We start from the raw sequence: 21,207 nt of genomic DNA, 5'->3' as shown, positions 1-21,207 counted from the left end.
CTTCCTACGCGATCCAACACTGGTAGAAGCTTCAGAGTTAGGAAACATCTTACTGCCATGGTGTTTTGGTACTAACAACACACGCTGTAGGACATTTTAACATGTCAACATTACAGTTAAAAGTCATCTTGGCATCCTAAACAAACATTCTGTATCTTAATACGCAAATGTTTAACTCTATTACTTTGTCATAAACTTTACAACTTTTGGAAACAAAATTTAACCTGATTTAAAGAAATCAATTTTATTAGCATGACTATAATTTTATTTGGTCTACGATTCTGAAATGTGATCTTTTTCTGGAAACATTATTACACTTTTTTATGTTCAAAAACTAGCTGCTATTGTTACCATTACATAAAATTCAAAATAACATAGAAATATATTTTCTTCAAAATGATGGCATACAATATGCCCCATACATAGACTTGAAAAGAAATCCAATATACAGGTGCATTCCTAAAGTTTGCCAAACGCTGGACACCATAATATATTTCTATTGCCTAATGTTACAAATGAAAAATGACAAGAACTAATTTGCTAATATAATCTGATTGTGTCTGCGTTCTAAAATACTGAAGCATAAACTTGTATGTCAATGTTTAAGATACGTCATGTGCTTTTAGTCTCCTCTCACCATTCCTTACCATCACCCCCTTGTTGTGTTCATTTTAATTAACTCTAATAATGTTTGTTGAATATATAGTGTAACCTATAATGGAAATTACTACTTTTTAGCTAGAAGATTAGCTCATTGACATTATATTGTACACTATATGTTCTATGTATACCATTGCCAATTGCATGTTAAAATCTTCAAGACATTTAACAAAGAAAAACACTACACTTGTTCTGTCATCTTTAGCCCAGTCTAAACTATTTACAATACGAATGGAATGAAGTATTAAGATTACTCACCCTAGCACTGGAAAACAAATACAATAAACGATATAAAATGTGTCCGTTCATTATAGATTTCAAGGAACATTAATAATCCATTGTGCGTTTTCACTTGCTGACGTTTGTTTGCATATTAACATACTTGATAACGTCTAATTATGCAAACTAAAGTAAAACTATTTTATTGCCACAACCAAAGATTAAGTCGTATTTTATATACTTTCAAGCACATTCGTATTTGGAGGAGTAACATGTCTGTATTTAAAGCAAATGTATGTAGTTTCCATTCCTACAGCTTGATTGCTGCGCGAAGCTTGGCAGATCGGCCTCTCGGGTTGTCTTGAACATCCTTGTCCTGCGGGGTTCTCACCTTCTTCTGTATGCATGTCCACCTCGTGTTGGGGTTTGGGCTTGAGGTTTCCTCCTGATCGTCCAGCTCTTCATGGCCCTTTAGTCCACGATTTATCTTCCCTCTAATAGACAGGTTGGGTTCTTCTGACATGTCTATGCCATGAAGGAACCTCTTTATGATGCGGTCTTCTAATGAGTGGAAAGAAATGGCTACAAGTCTGCCTCCAGGTTTTAGAAACTTCTCTGCGGTGAGGAGCCCAGTGTACAGCTCGTTCAGCTCATCGTTGACGAATATTCGCAGAGCTTGGAAGGTTTTGGTCGCCGCGTGTACTGGTCTCTGGAGTAGGTCTTTTCTGGCGTGCAAGGCTATAGCTGGAAAAGCTCCTGCAATGTGCAAAATATTGATGTTATAACAATGTTGCTAGCATACACTATCTTTGTGCTACAAACAGAAAACACTATAGTAATAAATCTATTGTTGTTGAAGTGGACCAACATATTTTACTATCATCTGACTAAACAAAAAGTAAAAAAAAAAAATACTATAGCAGACATCTGTGACTCCTTGACCTGGAGTGGGAAGACTGGAAATTGTGCTCTAGTGGTTGAAAACTGTACTCAAGTGTTTGCATCTGGAGGCCTTGGCACCCCCTCAAGCAGATAAGAGTTACATATGAGGCTGGAACTGAAGCTGGAAAACCACCAGAAGCAACGCGCCAAGCAGGGACATGCGCCAAGTTTCTGCTGTAAAGAAACGTGGTACTCTAGATAGGAGCTGCATGAGGTCATCGAACAAACGCGGATGCAACCAGTGTTCTACATAATGGCAACCCGAAAACCCTAAGACATGCCAGACGATTACATGCAAGAGGATAAAGGGATCAAAGATCACATCTGTGACACGCGAACAATCCTGATGAAATAAGGCAGGTGTGAGTTGATGTACACTTTCCAAGAATACAAAATTACTCTGACAGAAATAATCAAAGAAACATAGTGCAAAGGAACAAACACCAGCACGCCAGGGAGGAGTTGTGCACAAACAAACATCAAGGTAGTGGTGTAGAAGGGTTGAGAATATAAAAGGATTTACCCAAGTATGCTAAATAAAAGCCAAGAGGAAACCAAAGGAGTTTATACATTGCCTGAATCCTTCAAGATTGTGCACTGAATGCATCTGTGGATACCACACGACTGAGCGCTGTGAATGCACCCACGGAAAGTAAGAGGTTGGTTCTTACAAACGAGGTGCCTCGGATCTGCCGAATGCCAGCCCTCTGTTAGAAGGGATCCCCACTCTCCAATTCTGTACTACATTTAAAAATCACTTTGGCATCTCAGGGTTGTTGTTCTCCGGTTGCACCAAGACTCCGGCAAATCCCAGCAAGTGCTAAATATTTACAACTGCTCCCACCAGCGCCACAAAATTGGCACTGGAAGACGTAGGTCGACTTTGAAGCCCCTTTGGCCCTGGGCGTGGGAAGGGTTTTCTGTGACAGAAGGTCTGCATACCTTCTCGGAGCAATGTTGGCCTCCAGTACTAATGGGGGATCTTGTGTGGCAAGCACTTGTAGGGGCACACATATAGGTTTTCCAAGATAATGAGCAATGAATGCGCTACACGAGTAATTACATTTCTTTAAGACTGCTGAGGGCTTCAAAGGGCCCCGAGGTCGTTCTGCTGAGGCTCACAACGTGAGTGTGCTAAGAATTCCCAATGCGCCTGCAACTAGATTTCGATATGTGTAAAACCGCCTATGTAATTAATCAAACGTCTCTGTAAAATTAAAGTTCCTGGAACTGTTGCTGGTGAAAACTAAAACTGGTATTAATAACAACAGACCAGCAGTGGTGATTGAAGGCCACTTAAACATTTAGCCCGAACCAATTCAAAACTCGGATGAGTCCACAGAAAGGATGACATTGGGCGATACTCGAGATGTTGTGACCCCATTCACTAGTCCCCTCGACTGGATAGCAACTGGTAACTTAATAGTGTATCAAGGGGTGTTTGTATAGAGTTCCACAAATGTTGTTAAATACAACAATGTAAATCAACAACAATCTAAGAATGTTTGGAAGACATATCAAAATTATAACAGAATTCACATAATCTCTGTGCTGACGGAACCTGCCACTGATTGATTATAAAGACAGCAAAAAAAAAGACATGTATTAAATAATTTACTTCTCTCTAGAAGAACAGTAATAACGTAAACAGTGTAATACATAGAAGCCTGTAATAGTTTAATAAAAACATGCCTATCATTTTCTTGTCACACTCTACCTCTGCCATCACTTCTTACCTGTAGTAAAAAATATAATGCAACTCATTCATTGACAAGATGGTTTTATGGCTGTTAGAAATGGGATTTCTGGTTGGCTAAGGCTTGCGCCAAAGCCAGGCAGAAACCACCACTCTAGTCAGGGCAAGGGAGTTACACGCTGAAGATAACCCCTGCTCACCCCCTTGGTAGCTTGGCACGAGCAGTCAGGCTTATCCCAGAGGCAATGTGTAAAGCGTTTGCGCAACAAACACACACAGCAGCAACACACTAGGCACACTACAAAAGAAACTCCACACAAGGTTACATCAAAAATAGCCTTTGTATTGCCATAAACACATTAGAAACATAATCGCTCATTTACACTGTGACAACTGGCGCTAGGCAATATTCACAGGGGATTATAAAGAGGACCGGGCCAATCGGGCCACGGTCAGAACCATCAGAGCAGGTAAGTAAATACAAAACACAACCAGTATCTGCTGGCACAATAATGACCTCAGCATTATCGCATTAGGCATAAAACACATTAGGCCCAAACCTCATTAGCATAAACATCATTAGAGGCATAGTCAGGGTGCATAAATCATGTCTCATAAATCACATTATCTCATAGGCATCATGTTAGAGCTTTTGCGCCCTACCACATAAAACTGACCCCCAGGCCTTCTCTAGGGCTCCAATGCCCTACGTCCAGCAAAGTCAGGGCTCTGAGAGGGACCTTGCAAAGGGCCCCCTGGCTGCCTCAGCAGCAAAAGCCAAAGTGTGCAAAGCGCTGGCACTACCGTGCCTACTGGGTCCCCACTGGGACTTTGGTCAGCAAATGGCCCAAACGGTGCAGCTGCCGCTAACTGCGGTGCAGCTGTAAAAATGATTGTAGGCACTGGCACTCACGGTGCCTCGTGAGCCCCAATGGGACTGTGACAAAAGATTGCCCACACGTTGCAGCTGTCCGTGACGGCGGTACAGCTGTGGAAAGTAAACCAACACTGGGCAAGTTGGAGTCCCCCTCTGGGACTCAGGAACACCAGAATGCGCCACGCGTTGCAGCTGCCCGCGACTGCAATGCAGCTGAGGAACCTGGCTTGGCTCTGTCACCAACTTACGCTATATGAGGCCCCGCTCCCCGGGGTCTCTCTCTGGTGCAACAGGCACCAGAAAGACTGAAAAATCCAACCCTCACTCACCGGGGTCTCGGAGGAGGACTCCGCTCCTCTGGCTGGCGGTCACTCTGCTCTTCACCTGGTGGGGCCATCTCGTAGGCACTTCCGGTCTCCGTCTGTCAGGGCCGGTGCAGAGGGCCTCCTCTCCTCCCCACGGGGAGGTCCCGCCTGTCCTCAGCAAGCAGGGCACCCTCCGGTCACGGGAGCCCCGCTTTGGTGCAGACAACCTCTCTCCTGCCGTCTGCTTCTTCTGCGCTCAGCATGTGGGGCTCTCTCCAGTCACGGGAGCCCCACCTTGGTGTAGACAACCTCTCTCCTGCTGTCTGCTTCTTAGGCGGGCACCAGGGCTCCCAACAGCTCATGGGAGACCCGCTCGGGCAGGATGCTGGCTTCTGGTCGGCTCTGCTGCCTCCTCCGCTCCAGCCGCGCTACCATTGGCGGCCGCGGTACTTCGCTCTGTCCACAACCAGGGTCGCCTGGCAGCTGCCCTGCAGCAACTTCTCAGCGCTAAGCAAGTGCGGGGTGGGCTCCCGCCATACAGCAAACACCACAGCGGGGTAGGCACTCGTTTTCTAAGTATGCACGAAGCGGGGTGGGCACCCGCTCTTCTTATTAAACATCAATGCGGGGTGGGCTCCCGCTCGATAGCACAAAATGCGGGGTGGGCACCCGCTCTTCTTGGAACAATGCGAGGTGGGCTCCCGCTTCAATAAGGAGCGCAGGGGGGAATCCCACACGCCGGGATTCCCTCGCAGACTCGTGCTGCAACAGGGCCAGCTCCTCGTTCCTGGAAACTTGAATATAGCGCTCCGGAGGCACTATGCCCCTCCAAGTTTCTGGGGTAAAGCTGGGGAGGGAATCCAGCAGGCAGAAAAAAAAAGTCCTTGGGGCTGAGGACACCCCAGCAGGGTGTAGCCAGGCAGGCCAGCATGCAGGGACCCCCAAGGAGCTGCAGCTGGATCCCATGGTGGTTCCTCCTGGCAGAGTGTCCCCCCCCAGCCCAAGTAAGCACAGGAACAACATTTTTCATGGGGTCACAGCCCCTACCTTTATACTACTTTTCCCCTTTGTCTACAAAGCACAGAGCTTGGGGAAACCAGTTGCAACTGGTTCAGGAGCACTCTGTTTACCAGGCTCCTCTTCCCTATTGTTAGGTGGGGGCTCGTCATTGGACATACCACAGGGGGCAGAGCCAACATTCACTAGGGCAGGCACCATCCTATTCAGGGACTTCTCCTCCCACCACTTCAAATGCAGATGTCCCATTCAGCCTAGCACTGACTCACCCTGCCCCTCCTGGAGCCACACACACCTCCCAGCCCCTGTCACTCAAACGCCAGACATGTAATTCACATCAGGCAGGCAGACACATAGCACACAGAAATGCCAACTTCTAAAAGTGGCATTTCGAAAATAGTTATAATACATCTGCGCACACCCTTGCGTAGCATTTATTATCACTATACTGCGCCTCTCATATCAGGAATTACCACTGAAACACTTATCAGGGAATCCCCAATGCATTCCTATGGGAGGGCAGCCCACAGTAGTGAGAAACAAAAATGGCTGTTTGTCACTACCAGGGCATGTCACACACTTAAGATACATGTCCTATCTCTTACCTACAATGCGCCCTGCCAATAGGGCTAGCTAGGGCCTACCTTAGGGGTGACAGACAGGTGGCAAAAAGGGGGGTCATGGACATGGCACACACTTTAGGTGCCACGTCACAGCGGCAGTAACACTGTGCACACAGGCCCTGCAATGGCAGAGGCCTGAGATAGGTTTGCAAGGCTACTTTGGTGGGTGGCGCAATCAGCGCAGCAAGCCCACCAGTAGCATTTAATTCACCAGCCCAGGTATATGAGATACCACTTTACAAGGGACTGACAGGTAAGTTAAATAGGCCAAACAGGTGTAGACCAATCTTACCACATTTAGCACAGACAGCACACGCGCTTTACACTGAACAGCAGTGCTAAAGTGCCCAGAGTCCTAAAACCACCATCACCATGTCAGAAAAAATACTAAGAGAAAGGCTAAATGTATAGGGATGACCCTGCAAAAAGGGCCAAGTCCAACACAACCCCCTTCCAGCCAAAACGCAGGGTAGACCAGTCACCACCTTGATGTGCTTCCCTGCTTTTGGCGATAGAATACAGATGAAGGCCCGCAACTGCAGGGACACTCTCCCGATCTACGCCATTCTGAACCCATGTGGTTCCCTCTGTAAAAGCTCCCAGGACCAACTAAGCTACCCCACTGGTACTCCCTAGTTGTCCTCGGCCAGGACCAGGCCCTAGGCCATCCAGATGTATCTGGTCCTTGCCACCTCACAGAGTGGGCGGCGGTAGTCCCAGGCACATAGTACCCATTCTCCACCCTACCCCTCATCAGGGCAGTCTAAACTGCCACTGATCCTCCAAACTAGGGTCCACACCCTCAGGCTGACCAGAAGTCACGGGCGAGGCTCTCATCCCCCTACCGCTCCTTCTAGGGTTCCGCACTCTCCTCCTTTGAAATGCACCCTGAGAACACAACTCTCCCACCAGTTTAGGACCTCTCTCCAACAACTGGTCTCCCAACCTAGGGTCTAAACCCTTAGGTTGCACCGGGGCCAGAGGCAAGGACTTCCTCCCTCTGCACCCCCTTCCAGAGTTCTGCACCCTCCCAACTGGAGCGGTACCCCTGGAAGTCAAACTGGTCAGGACACTGGTTAGAGATGTCCCTCCCTCCAGGTCAGGCAGATCCTAAACCTTGCCTCCCAACCTTGGGGCTGAACCCTTCGGCTGAGCACCTGCCTGGCACGCCAGGACTTCTGAGGACTCACACAGTATCCCCCCGGTCAGGACACCACCTACCGATTCCCTTCCCTCCAGGTCAGGCAAAACCTGAACCTTGCCTCCCAACCCAGCGACCAACACCTGCGGTTGAACACTTGCCTGGCACGCCAGGACTTCTTTAGACTCACATAGTATCCCCCCAAGGGTAACACATGACTCATGTGTCGTGTGACAGTCTGCCTGGCGCAGATCTCCCGACTCCTGTCCATCTGACAGTGCGCGAAGGTCCCCCTGGACAGAAGTGGTGTCAGCATGGTCACTTCTAGGAGACTCAGCCCTTCTGGCTGGTCCCTGACCCACTGATTCTTCCACTGGGGAACACATCCCCCTCTCACCCCTCAATCTGGACTTCTGCACCCTCCCAACTGGAGCGGCACCGTCAGATACCAGAACCATTGGAGATCCATTTACAGACGCTCCAGGGTCTCCTGACACTAGGAGCTCCACCTCAAATGGCCTACCAGTACAGCCTAAGCCCCCTACCTGGTGTTCCCTTAGGGAACCCTCCAGGCGCTGAGACTGGGTTTCGGGCACCTTGGGACACACAGTCCCACACTCACTCCTTCTCCACTGAGACAGGACATGAGCCCCTACACCCCTCCCACTACACTGGGACCTAGCTGGGCTACTCTGAACCTCTTCCCACCACACAGGTCTGGAAGATACCTCAGCCACATCTTTTGGGATCACTCCCCAATGCCTATTCAGACCCTCCGGCACACAGCCAGAGGTCTGCCTCCCGTGCAAGCTCCCTGGTATCAGAGAACTCACACTCAAACAGGTGTTGGCGTAACCCCGGAAAACAATTACTGAACATGTGCTTTCTGACAACCTGATTGAACAGCCCTTGAAAATCATTTGCCATGTTACTCATCACCCATCCTTCAAGTGCATTACAACATTCATCGACAACCTCCCCCCAAGACTGGTGAGACAGTTTCCTACTGCTCCTGAACCTCAACCTGTACCCTTCAGGTGTAGTGAAGGCAGCATTTTAGATACATACATTGCTATGTTAGCATAAGCGCCTTAGACGTTAGAAACGCCATCTTGCCACTTTTGCTGCTTTTGCACACGACACTGCAGATACATGTTATTGTTTGAAAACTGCTTGCTTGCCTTTTCTTCACATGAGAACTGTCTGTTGTTCACATCCCTAGACGTGCACTGCGATCTTGGTCTGAACATTGTGTGCAGAAACAGTCTGAGCCACCAAACAATGTATGTTTTTGAGTTCAGGTTGATCGGCCCACGCTCTAGCCATAACACGCACACAGCTGCAAATATCTGAAAGTCGAGAGCCTTTAATATTGCAGTTTGCATGCATTAGACACACATTCTGGAGAAGAACTTTTCCAGGCGCAGAGCAAAGCTGATCCTGTGATGTGATTCACCTAAGCTGATCTTTACGGTATGGGGTTCCCCATTCAAACCTAGAGACCTTCTATTAGTATAATAATACTAGCTTACTAGCGAAGGGAGAGTGGTTGTATTCCACGGTCATTTGTAATATGATTTCTCCCTTCATTTTCTATGGAATTGTAACAATGCTGATGGTTTTAATTTTAATCATGTGTCTGCTTATGTTAGCCAAAGTACTGCATCTTAGGACACGTAGTTTCAAAAAAAACATTTTAAACTTTACCGTGTGTGATCGTCGGGATTCGGCGGGCTGGAAAAGCAGGCAAGGAGGCCGTATATAGTGTGCAATAGTCTACTTTATTGTGTCCCAGGCACGGCGTACAACAGGATAGTATACAGGTCTTCAGCAGGAGGAGGGCGTAGAGACGATGTGGGGTCCCGTCGGTTGTGGTCGTCGTCACCCAAGGTCTTCTGCTGTCCAAGCCGCCGACGTTGATCCCAGGTAGGGGGGAGGACGGACACCTCGGAGGGCAGTGAGACAAAACACAAAAGGAGCCGTTAGTCCTGCGGACACTCTATGTCGCTGCCGTAACCTTCACCGGGAGTGATAAAAGAGGAGGGGAGTGTGAGGAGAAGGGACGGGGAGGAAGAGGGATAAGTTGAAGAAAGATGGGTGTTCGGAAAAGGGGTGGAGTGGGGTACTATTTACAAAGCGTGGTATGCTGTACAACGGATACTGATAGATCCTATCAGGGTGCAGGGGTGCTAACAGGAGAGAGACTATATACATCTATCTACAGAGAGTCTATGGTACACACGGGCACTTTAGAGTGCTATACTGAAGGAAAGCTGGTACTCACGGGCTCCGCCGTAACTCTCATCCGAGTTACGGCCGCTCTTCAGCCTCCTCCGGGGGACTCCACCAGTCTTCCGACCACTCTTCTGGTTCGCCGCTCTCGTCCTCACCTTTCGTCGTATCTCCTGCCGAACTCTCCTGCCACGATCCTTCGACGACTTCTCCTTCCTGTCTTCCGGCTTTTCTGTCTCTGGCGGGGAACGGGTAGGAGGGACTTCCGGGAGTCAGGGGTTGTCCTTCCGGTGGGTCGTCGTTCGGGATTGGCTCCTGTAAGAGAAAGAGGGGCGGGGTTCCTGGGGTCACCGCGGCTGTGGTTGAAACCCTGGATGTACTGGCCGGGAGGATTGAGCGGAAGGGATGCCCCGGACAGGGTAAGTAAGGGGGGCCAGATCCGAGGTAGGGAGTCTCCGTTACATTCCCTTTCCCTAGCTGTCTTTCTTGTATCTGGTGTGGACAGTGGATAGCGAGAGAGAAAGTCCGCGTTACCCTGTTCTATGCCTTTTCGATGTACTGTTTTGAAGCGGTACGGTTGGAGGGCCAGGAACCACCGCAGGACACGGTCATTGTGCCCTTTGTTCCGGGCCATCCACTCAAGGGGGGCGTGATCTGTGAAGATGGTAAAGTCACGTCCTTCTAGGTAGTAACGGAGGCTGTCCACCGCCCATTTAATCGCCAAAGCTTCTTTCTCCACGACGGCGTAATTCCGTTCTCGAGGAAACAGTTTCCTGCTGAGGTAAAGAATGGGTCTTTCGTTCCCCTCATGGTCCTTCTGTGACAGTACTGCCCCTAAACCCTGTTCTGAAGCAGCTGTCTGAAGTAGGAAGGGTTGTGTATAATCCGGACTAACCAGTACGGGATCGGAGGTCAAGGCGTTCTTCAGATCTGTAAATGCATGCCACAATAGGGGAGTCGGGTTTTTCAGGATGGCCTCTGTCTTTGTGGATTTCTTCAATAGGTCAGTGAGCGGGGCGGCCCTTTGGGAGAAATTGGGCACAAACCTGCGATAGTAACCAAGAAGGCCCAGAAAGGCCCGCAAGTCTTTTCTGGTCTGGGGAAAGGGGAGGGAATGGATAGCTTCTGTTTTGCTTCTCTGGGGCCGTATGAGGCCCTCACCTAGGAGGTATCCTAGATATTTAACGGTTTGGGCTGCCAGGGTGGTCTTGGCTGGATTAATCGTGAACCCATAGGAGCCCAAAGAGGAAATGACGTTGTGGAGATGCTCCAAGTGTTGTGGCCAGGTGTCGCTGTAGATGACTATATCGTCGAGGTAGGCCCCGGCATACTGAGTGTGGGGTCGTAGGATATGATTCATGGCCCGTTGAAATGTGGCGGGCGCGCCATGGAGGCCAAAGGGGAGGACGAGGAACTGATATAAACCTTCAGGGGTCGAAAATGCCGTTTTCTTTCGGTCTTCTTTTCTAAGAGGTATCTGCCAGTACCCCTTACAAAGGTCCAGAGTGGATATGTACTGGGCTTTCCCTATACGCTCGACCATCTCGTCTACTCGGGGTAACGGGTACGTGTCAAAGGATGATATCTTATTGACCTCCCGGAAATCAATACAAAATCTAACAGACCCATCAGGTTTGGGTACAAGCACTATTGGGGAATTCCAGTCACTTACAGAGGGTTCTATAATGCCCAGCTTTAACATCTGTTCTATTTCTTGGTGTATGATCGCTCTACGGGCTTCAGGGACCCTATAAGGCCTTTGCCGGACCACCTTCCCCGGACTCGTTTGTATGGCGTGTTCAGTGATGGAGGTATGACCAGGCAAAGAGGAAAACACCTGTTGTAAAGGAGAGAGACGATGCTGGAGGGCTACACTCAGGGGCGTAGGTAGGGCGGGGTCTATGCAAGGGGAGAAAGAAAGGGGTTCCAGACCCATAGAGCCGGCTAGGACGGGACGAGGACCTTCCCATTTTTTTAGTAAGTTGACGTGATAAATCTGGGTGGTACCCCGTGTGGGGTCCAGTTGTACTTCGTAGGTGACAGGGGTTATTTGTCGAAGAATGGTATAGGGACCTTGCCATTGTCCAAGGAGCTTTTGGTCGGAGGAGGGCATCATTAAGAGAACTAGATCTCCCGCTGAGAAGACCCGGTGTTTTGTGCCTCTGTCATACTGACCCTTCTGTTTCTCTTGTGCCTGTGTAAGATTCTGGTGTACGATGTCCCTTATTAGAGACAAGTGGGTTTTGAGGTTCTCCATATATTCTGGAAGGGGACGGGTGCGATCTGGTTCTGCTTCCCAGGCTTCTTGAGCCATGTCCAATAGAGAACGAGGGGGTCGGCCATACAACAGTTCGTAGGGTGAATACCCTGTGCTGCTCTGAGTCTTGCAACGTATTGCAAATAAGGCAAGGGGCAACATATCCTCCCACCTCCTCGCCTCCAGCCCTAATAGTTTCTTTAGGGTTTGTTTTAATGTGGCATTGTATCGTTCCACCAACCCATCGGTTTGTGGATGATACGCCGAGGTGCGTATCTGTTTAATCCCTAGTTGGGAGCAGACCTGTTTCATAAGGGTGGAGACGAAGGGAGTGCCCTGATCCGTCAGGATCTCCCGGGGAAATCCTACCCTTGAGAACACAGTGATGAGAGCTTTCGCAACGTTTTGGGTGGTGGGTTGTCGCAGGGGAAGGGCTTCGGGAAAGCGGGTGGCATAGTCCACAATAACTAGGGCGTATCGGCAGCCACTTCGGGAAGGTAGTAAGGGCCCTATGATGTCCATACCTACCCTGCTGAAAGGGACGTCAATGAGGGGAAGGGGTTGTAGGGGTACCCTTGGAGGTTGGTATCTACTGTGTTTTTGACAGACCGGGCACTCTCTGCAGTATGTTTTGATGGTTTGGTGTACCCCTGGCCAATAGAACCTGTCTAAGATCGCTTGGCTGGTTTTCTCGTCTCCGAAATGTCCCCCCAGAAGGTGGCTGTGGGCCAGAAAGAGTACCTTCTCCCGGAAGGGACCGGGTGTGAGTAACTGAGGTTTTTGTTGGGTCCCTCCCTTCCGATACAGCAACCCATGTTTCTTAAAGAAGTAGGGACCTACTATAAGAGGGTCCTCGTGGTCTACTGCCTTGGCCCATGCTTCCTGCAGCACCGGATCCTCTCGCTGGGCTGCCCTGAATTCTCTGTCGGTCTGCCACGGGTGTTCTTCGAGGGTCACTGGGAAGACACCGGCGTATTCACGTCTCTCCTTCTTTTTCTGGGCCTTGGGTTTCGGTGGTTTGGGTTCAGTCCTAGGGGAAACAGGTCTTTGAGGGTACGGGGCTTCTCTCCACCAACGGGTCAGGGAATCAGTTGTTTCTTGCAGAAGTCCTGGTAGTCCCATATAGTCACTTCCCAGAATAGCCTGTTCCGGTAGAGTGGGGACAAGACCAACAGAGAGGGTGGTTCCAGGATCCTTGGGGTGTTGGACCCGTACTTGGGTAGTGGGGTACTGTTTTGTGTCTCCATGGACACATTGAATGGCGACCGTACCTGACGTCGGCCCCACGGGTTGAGGCAAGAGCTGGGGCCGGAGAACGCTCTGTCGACACCCCGAGTCAGCCAAGGCCATAAGTGGTTGTCCCTCGATGCTTACAGGGCAGCGGAATGACGGAGGTGACAGGGCTGGGACCGAACACACATAATTCCTGGCAAGTCCCACCTCCATGGGTTCCTCCTTCTGGGGGAACAACCGAGCAAAATGACCAAAACCCCCGCAATTGTAACACTGGGGTCCGGGGTTGTTAGGTCGGGGAGGTACGGGGTATGGAAGCATGGGGATTGGTTCCGGTCGCCTCTGGAAAGAAGGACGGGGAGGTCGGAGGTTTATGGAGGGATGTGGTTTGTGGGGCGGATCTTCCTTACTTCGTTGGGTCTCCTGTGCCCGACTGTAGGCACTCGCGATTTCCACCGCAGTGTCTAGGGTAAGATGGGCATGTTGACGTACCCACCTTTGGGTGCCGGGCAACAATGACATCAGAAATTGTTCCAGGTAGATTTTTTGTAACACGTCTTCCATGGTGGAGGATTCCGGTCTCAACCACCTATTAGCCATGTCCTTAATCCTAAAGGATAGGGCTCTCGGGGTTTCCTGGGGTCCCTCCTTGATTTGCCGTAGTTTCCTGCGATAGGTTTCATCGTCGATGCCCAACCATTCAAGGATGCATTTCTTTATGTCCCCATAAAGTGTGGTACCCTGTACGTTAGCCTGTTGGTACGCCGCCTGTAATTCGCCGGTCAATAAGGGACCCAGGTAGTGACCCCAGCGGTCGGCAGGCCATGCTGCAGCCTGTGCCAATCTCTCAAAATTGGTAAAGAAAAAGTCGGGGTCCTCCCCGGGCACGTATTTTTGAAGTACCACTGACGGTAGGGAGGTGGCTGGTCTCTGATGCTCCAACACAGTGGTCAGTTTCCCCATAGCCTGTTCATGGGTGGTCCCCTGACCCCGTAACACATCGTGTAGTTGGCCGCGATCGTCTTCGGCCGTCTTCAAGAACCGCTCCATCATTATACCCAACTGCTCCTGAGTCTCCGCCATTTTCTTTATTACGGCCTCCATGCTCCCAGCTAATCCCACTTCTGACACCACCTGTGATCGTCGGGATTCGGCGGGCTGGAAAAGCAGGCAAGGAGGCCGTATATAGTGTGCAATAGTCTACTTTATTGTGTCCCAGGCACGGCGTACAACAGGATAGTATACAGGTCTTCAGCAGGAGGAGGGCGTAGAGACGATGTGGGGTCCCGTCGGTTGTGGTCGTCGTCACCCAAGGTCTTCTGCTGTCCAAGCCGCCGACGTTGATCCCAGGTAGGGGGGAGGACGGACACCTCGGAGGGCAGTGAGACAAAACACAAAAGGAGCCGTTAGTCCTGCGGACACTCTATGTCGCTGCCGTAACCTTCACCGGGAGTGATAAAAGAGGAGGGGAGTGTGAGGAGAAGGGACGGGGAGGAAGAGGGATAAGTTGAAGAAAGATGGGTGTTCGGAAAAGGGGTGGAGTGGGGTACTATTTACAAAGCGTGGTATGCTGTACAACGGATACTGATAGATCCTATCAGGGTGCAGGGGTGCTAACAGGAGAGAGACTATATACATCTATCTACAGAGAGTCTATGGTACACACGGGCACTTTAGAGTGCTATACTGAAGGAAAGCTGGTACTCACGGGCTCCGCCGTAACTCTCATCCGAGTTACGGCCGCTCTTCAGCCTCCTCCGGGGGACTCCACCAGTCTTCCGACCACTCTTCTGGTTCGCCGCTCTCGTCCTCACCTTTCGTCGTATCTCCTGCCGAACTCTCCTGCCACGATCCTTCGACGACTTCTCCTTCCTGTCTTCCGGCTTTTCTGTCTCTGGCAGGGAACGGGTAGGAGGGACTTCCGGGAGTCAGGGGTTGTCCTTCCGGTGGGTCGTCATTCGGGATTGGCTCCTGTAAGAGAAAGAGGGGCGGGGTTCCTGGGGTCACCGCGGCTGTGGTTGAAACCCTGGATGTACTGTCCGGGCCTGGAGGATTGAGCGGAAGGGATGCCCCGGACAGGGTAAGTAAGGGGGGCCAGATCAGAGGTAGGGAGTCTCCGTTACACCGTGTCTCTGATTACTCTTGTTGTGGACTGATATGCGAATAATAACGAACAGGTATTTCTGAATCCCACCATTCCTGAGAGCACTCCAAGTCGCTTGTTCTGGGTTGTCTATACATTGGGAGCTCCGAGAGGATACGGATAACGAATGGGACACTGATGCTAGTTGGACTGGGGTTCTGGGTACTGAGGTGAGTTTTTGGTACACCGCAATTCACTGAGGTCCTGGTTTCCTGCGCATAGTTCTGTGCATGAGCAGAATCCCTGCAACATGGCACACCTAACGTTTGGTCTTCTCATTTGAAACACCTTAGTAGTGCTTATATTAGTCCACGACGCCCTCACTCTTGTTTCCGGATAGCGGGAGTGATGGGTTTAACCTACCTGTTTGTGCAATAGGTTCCCTCAAGCTTGATAATTAAAAAGGTTTTTATATTTCTGAACCCTTGTGCTATTTTAATATCCATTGTTGTTCTTCTCTGTGTCCTTATGGCGGTCGATATTGCAGCGCATAGCCGTACACCTCTGCGGCGTCATTTGGCGCAGTTTGGTGTGCCGGACGATGGGATGGCCGGTATTTTTGTGGTGAGTGCCGATCCGTCCTACCTCTATGAGTTGTTTTACTCCTGGGTGACTATGCCGGCGGTGAATGCAAATGATGATACGTTTCACTCCTATACTCCCACGCGGCTCCCAGCTAACTACACGCCATATAGGATGCAAGAAATTCCTATTTCAGCTTGGCAGCATTGCATTTGGTTTAATGGCGCCCTTCCCCATGCGGTTACACCGGTTAGAATGGGCCCTTTGTCAATTCCAGGGGCCGGTGCTGGCCGGATTTACACCTTATCCTTGTTATTTGAATGTTGCGGTGGATGAGTTACGTGTCCTCCATACAGCCGATTACTGTATATAGGGCTTTAGTGCAATACGTTTCACGCAACGTGCAGGTGGGGGCACCTGCTGTTGCGGGACAGCCAGCTGGCCAGACAGGGGTTATTATTAGTCCCGTCATGGTTAATTCGGTTATGGGCAAGCGCCCCCAAAATAAGAAAGATTTGCCTTATTGGCTTGCTGAGAAATTTGACCAGCTGGAAGCATTACTTCCGCACTCTACTCCTGTGGAGAAACACAGGATCCTCACCATTAGTTTGCAGAAAGACTTAGTCCCAGAGGTGTCCGATTGTGACAACTTGGGTAAGGTTTTTGCAGCGGTCTACTCAAAGTGCTTTGGCACCCCATCTATGGCCGTGCTTCCCTCCGTCATCAAAGATCAACACGGTCTGGAGACGGCAGTCGAGTTGGGAATGCGGCTTGCCGGTGTGTTCGACGTAGTTGCCACTCTCGTCCTTGGTAATCTCAAGGGGGATGCAGTACAATTTCAAGTGGCTAATGGCTTAGCCGCGTCGATGAACTCGATAAACTCCGAGAGTTGCCTAAAATTATTGCGGAGGCATATAGGACTATTGGCCGCAGTAGTTTAGGGATTAAACCAACAATTGGCATTCCAGACTTAATACAGCAAACTAAGGTGAGTTTGTCTGTCAAAGACGATCGTCCAACTTTTCCTAAACAAAATTGGCGAACAAAGAAACAGGGAAAGCAGCAACAGAAACAGGGGTCTCGTCCTGCATCTCCAGTACAGGCGACTGGTGAACGCACATACGATTTGCGCGATCGCAATAGTATTAGGTCACCTGATAGATTTCGGGTTACTGAACAACGTTCTCCTCGTTCTTCACATGAAACATCGGTCTCACAGTCCGGTGGCGGAGAACGTGGCAAAGGTCGGGGTCCCCAACAAGGACGTGAGCAACCCCGTCAGCCTGACGGTAAAGGCAAGCAGGACGAGTTTGCACGTCAACGTCCACCGTTTCAGAAGAAGAAGGTTGCTGCGCTAACAGCGAAGAATGCCACAGATAGTGAGAACGCAGCTTCGGAACCTGACATGGGCACTAACGCTGCTCGACAGCGCAGCGGAGGTTACAGTAGTGCGGCAAGAACTGCGTCCATATCTGGAGGCGACAGCAACTGACACGTTCATTACTGTGAAAATGCTGACACTAGAGTGGCTCCCCCTGATAGACTATATGACATAGTCCTTTTAATTGAAGGTGACATACAGCGTACAATACAAGGGATTTTTTGGAATAATCTGACATCTTCCTATGATATTCTCTTAGTGGAAGCGGACCTGCCCCCGGCTTTCATTTTGGATGCTCCTTGAGGGGAGGAGATAATCCTCCCGTCCTTTGCGCACACAGTGCCAAAGGAGCACGCTGAAAGGTTTGCCGAAGAGTGGGCTCAGGTGCTTGCTCCGGCGTTATACCGTACTCAGGTTGGGTGGGATAAATTGTCTCCAAGCCATGAGATTCCTTTACGGTCCATGCCCCAGCCGCAGCCCCAATATCCCATGCGTCGCGAAGCTCGATCTCACGTCGCGGAAATCCTTGAGCAATTGGAATATCAGGGTGTTATTGAAACATGTGTGTCACCAATGAATAATCCTTTATTCACTGTAACGAAGCCTGATAGGTCGTACCGCCTAGTTTTGGATTACCGGCATTTGAACTCTCATTGTCGGATATGTGCTGTACAGAATACCCACAGTTCTGCCCTTGTTGATAGTCTCGTGAGAAAAAGGTTTAAGACCACACTTGACATATCCAATGGCTTTTATAGCCATAACCTGTCCTCTATTAGTAGTCAGTGGACAGCGTTTACTTCTGGCGGCAAACAATAACAGTTTAAGAGATTAGCCATGGGCTATAAAAACAGCCCTGGCATCTTTGCTGCACGTGTTATCTCTCTGTTAGAGAGCACTGACACTGATGCGTACTCGTATGTTGATGATATCTATCTCACGGACGAGTTGTGGCCGCATCTGTGTCGCGTTGATCGCATCATTGATATGTTTGCAGACTTCGGTTACAAATTCAAATTTGCGAAGTCTCACATTGCAGAGTATACAGTGTTGTTTTTGGGCTACAAGCTCAACAATGAAGGTCGAGGATTAGCTCCTCACTTTCTGGAGAAGTGCGCATGCTTACGTGCTCCTACGACACTGAAAAAATTGCAGTCTTTGCTGGGCTTTCTGAAATTTGGTCGTACTTACATTCCCAATTATGCCCCGCGTATCAAGCCGCTATATGCCTTGGTGCAACCTACTTTTTCCAAATCGAGCTGGCTGCCAGAGCATTCAGCTATTTTGAAATCTTTGCAGGCTGACCTTCTTGCTTCGAAATACTTACTGACACGTGATAACCACACTAACCTGGTAATAAGAATTGTGCCGGGCGCAGTGGGTTTCACGTACTTAACGTTCAATGAGGGCGACACCGTCCCCATTGCCTACAAATCACACCTGTACACTTCGGCTGAACTGCGCTTTTCCACAGTCGAAAAAGTTTTGACTGCAGTGCAGATGGCGATTCTTAAAGAACGAGCGCTGTCGCAAGGAAAACGCATGTTGGTGGTTACACCATATCCTGCTCTAGAGGCAGTGACGAAAGCCAGTGTACCTAATTCTAAAGCTTTGCATCCGTGTTGGATACAATGGGCCACTTCTTTGACATCACCAGATGTCACCTATATCTTTGATGCCTCACTCCAGACTGAGGAGTACTTGCAGTATGAATACGTTCATCCAGCTCCTCTGTCCTTGCGCCCGCTTGAAGATTACCATTGTGTCATTTACACTGACGGTTCGGCGCAACCGGCGACAGGATCGAAGCATGCCTATTCAGCAGCCTGCGCAATAGTGGCGGGGACTTTCGTGAATGGAGAATTCAAATCTGATGTCGAGCATACGCAGTCATTAAGTGATTGTACCGCACAGTTGGCAGAGCTCCGTGCTCTGGTACTTGCACTGGAGTTTGCTGATCCTCGGGTTACTACTCTTATAGTGAGTGACTCATTTTACTGTGTTCAGTCTATTAACGACAATCTATTCTTTTGGTCTCAGAATGAATTTCGTGATTCCAAAGGTAGCACAATTAAGCATAAAATGCTTTGGGTTCGAGTGGCAGAACTTAAACAGCATCTGCCTCTTGTGAATGTAATTCACGCTCTTGGTCACCAGTGAGTTGGTGTCCACGCTGTCAGCACTATCTTAGCTGACGAGGCAGCGAAAACAGCAGTGGCAACATATCTAGTAGCAGCAGTTACAAGATCCAAAAGTAAGATCGATGATGACATCTTGGCAGCTATTGCTGCTACAGAGAAGGGAAGTAATTACCCGAGATGTTTCCCTTCTCGGTACCATTATCACTTAAGTCCTGATAACGTCCCGTATGTGAGAATTAACGACGTTGGTGACAGATTGATTCCCAACGCGGACCGCAGATCGTCCTTGATAACAGCGGCTCACGAGGGTATTGCCTCTGCCCATGCCGGTGTGTCAGCTACTGTTATTCAATTACAACAGCGTTACTGGTGGCACGGATTGTATAAACAAACTCGCACTTATGTTCTTGATTGTGACATTTGCCAGCAGATTAAACCTTCGACTGCTGCGTGCTCTCCACAAACTCGGTTGTACATATCTAATAAACCACTTGGGTGTGTTTATTTAGATCACTGCGGTCCTTTCTCCTCTGATACTGCGTACAAATACATCTTAGTTGCAGTGGATTCGTGTATATATTTTCTCTGGGTGTGGCCTCAAAGGAGTGCTGATGCTCGTACTGTCATAAGGGATTTGCGTGTCTTTGTGGGAATTTTTGCGTGTGGTACCTTTCATTCTGATAAGGGCCCTGTGTTCGCCTCTAAGGCATACAAAGAAGCCATGAAATCTTTGGGGGTCCAAGTGAAATTTTCGTCTCCATACCGACCTGAGGGTAATAGTGTAGTGGATCGAATGAACCGTGACTTAAAGCAATCCTTGACAGCCTGGGTTTTAGGCACTGGCCGGAACTGGTTAGCCCATCTGTATAACGTTCAACGTGCACTTAATAATCTCCCTAGAAGGTCTCTGGGTGGGAGGACCTCATACATGATGCTCTTTGGCATAAAAATGTTTTTCCGGACCTTGATGGTCTAGACATGGCGGCATCAGCCGCACCCTTTGACATAGATGATCACTGTGCTGTATTGCAGAATCTACAAGAGACCAGAGACAGTCTCGCAAAAGAACACTTGCCCTCCACATCTGATGCTGCACTTCAGATTTTGGTAGTCGGCTGGCTACCTCGAGTTGGAGACCTGGTCCGTGAGAAGGTGGAGAACAAGAAGGAGTTCAGCCCCTCTTATCGTGCCTCGGTTCCAGTGCTCGGCGTGCAGGGTACAAGAACAGTCATTTTACCTCCACTTCCTAGTCGCAAGGATACATCTCCATTGACAATGTCAAACTACAGCGAGTGGCCGATTCTTCTTAGTATCACTCCAGCGGTTTCTTGCCCTGCGATTCTGAGAAATTCTGTTTTGGCTCTGGCTTCTACCACCTTGCCTGATGTTGCCATCGAGATGCATACAGTTACTAATCCTTTGTTGCCACCACCGGCTGGTGGTCCACCTGAAGATATTCAGTATGTTTATCCTGCAGATATATCATTGCCTGTTTTACAATCAACCACAGTTTCTCCTTTGACACTAACTCTATGACTTGCAGTGCTCCATCAAAAATATCTATTTTTGCTGTTTGGTTTAAAAGACATTTTTTAATTCCCCCTTGGACTTCCATTTGGCTGGTGCTTATATGTATTTTTTTGTTTATGTCCATTGGATTCCTGGTGGTATTTTTTCGTCTTGTCAATGGACACTACCTAAAGGAAAGATTTACGATTAGACTAATTGATGGAACTTTGGCCCCCCACTCCTCATCACACATCATGAAGAGGGACCAGACTTTTGTGAATATTACTGCCTGGCCTGTGTTAGATGGGA

The 21,207-nt window shown here is 49.3% G+C and overlaps 1 protein-coding gene across 1 annotated transcript in view; it reads right to left on the bottom strand.

Annotated features, from left to right (window-relative positions):
* Window positions 1-218: 218 nt before the first annotated feature.
* The window catches only part of METTL15 (methyltransferase 15, mitochondrial 12S rRNA N4-cytidine), a 785,694-nt gene continuing 764,705 nt past the window's right edge, over window positions 219-21,207 (bottom strand). Inside the window, exon 6 of the mRNA XM_085643642.1 lies at window positions 219-1,635. Within this exon, the coding sequence (XP_085499768.1) occupies window positions 1,190-1,635 (446 nt within the window). The 3' untranslated portion in view covers window positions 219-1,189. The remainder of the gene's footprint in view (window positions 1,636-21,207) is intronic.

Source organism: Triturus cristatus, chromosome 3_1 (genome assembly GCF_964204655.1).
Source record: "Triturus cristatus chromosome 3_1, aTriCri1.1, whole genome shotgun sequence".
NCBI classification, from domain to species: domain Eukaryota; kingdom Metazoa; phylum Chordata; class Amphibia; order Caudata; family Salamandridae; genus Triturus; species Triturus cristatus.
Note: the sequence above shows the minus strand (reverse complement) of the source record. Positions and strands in the feature narration are given on the sequence as shown.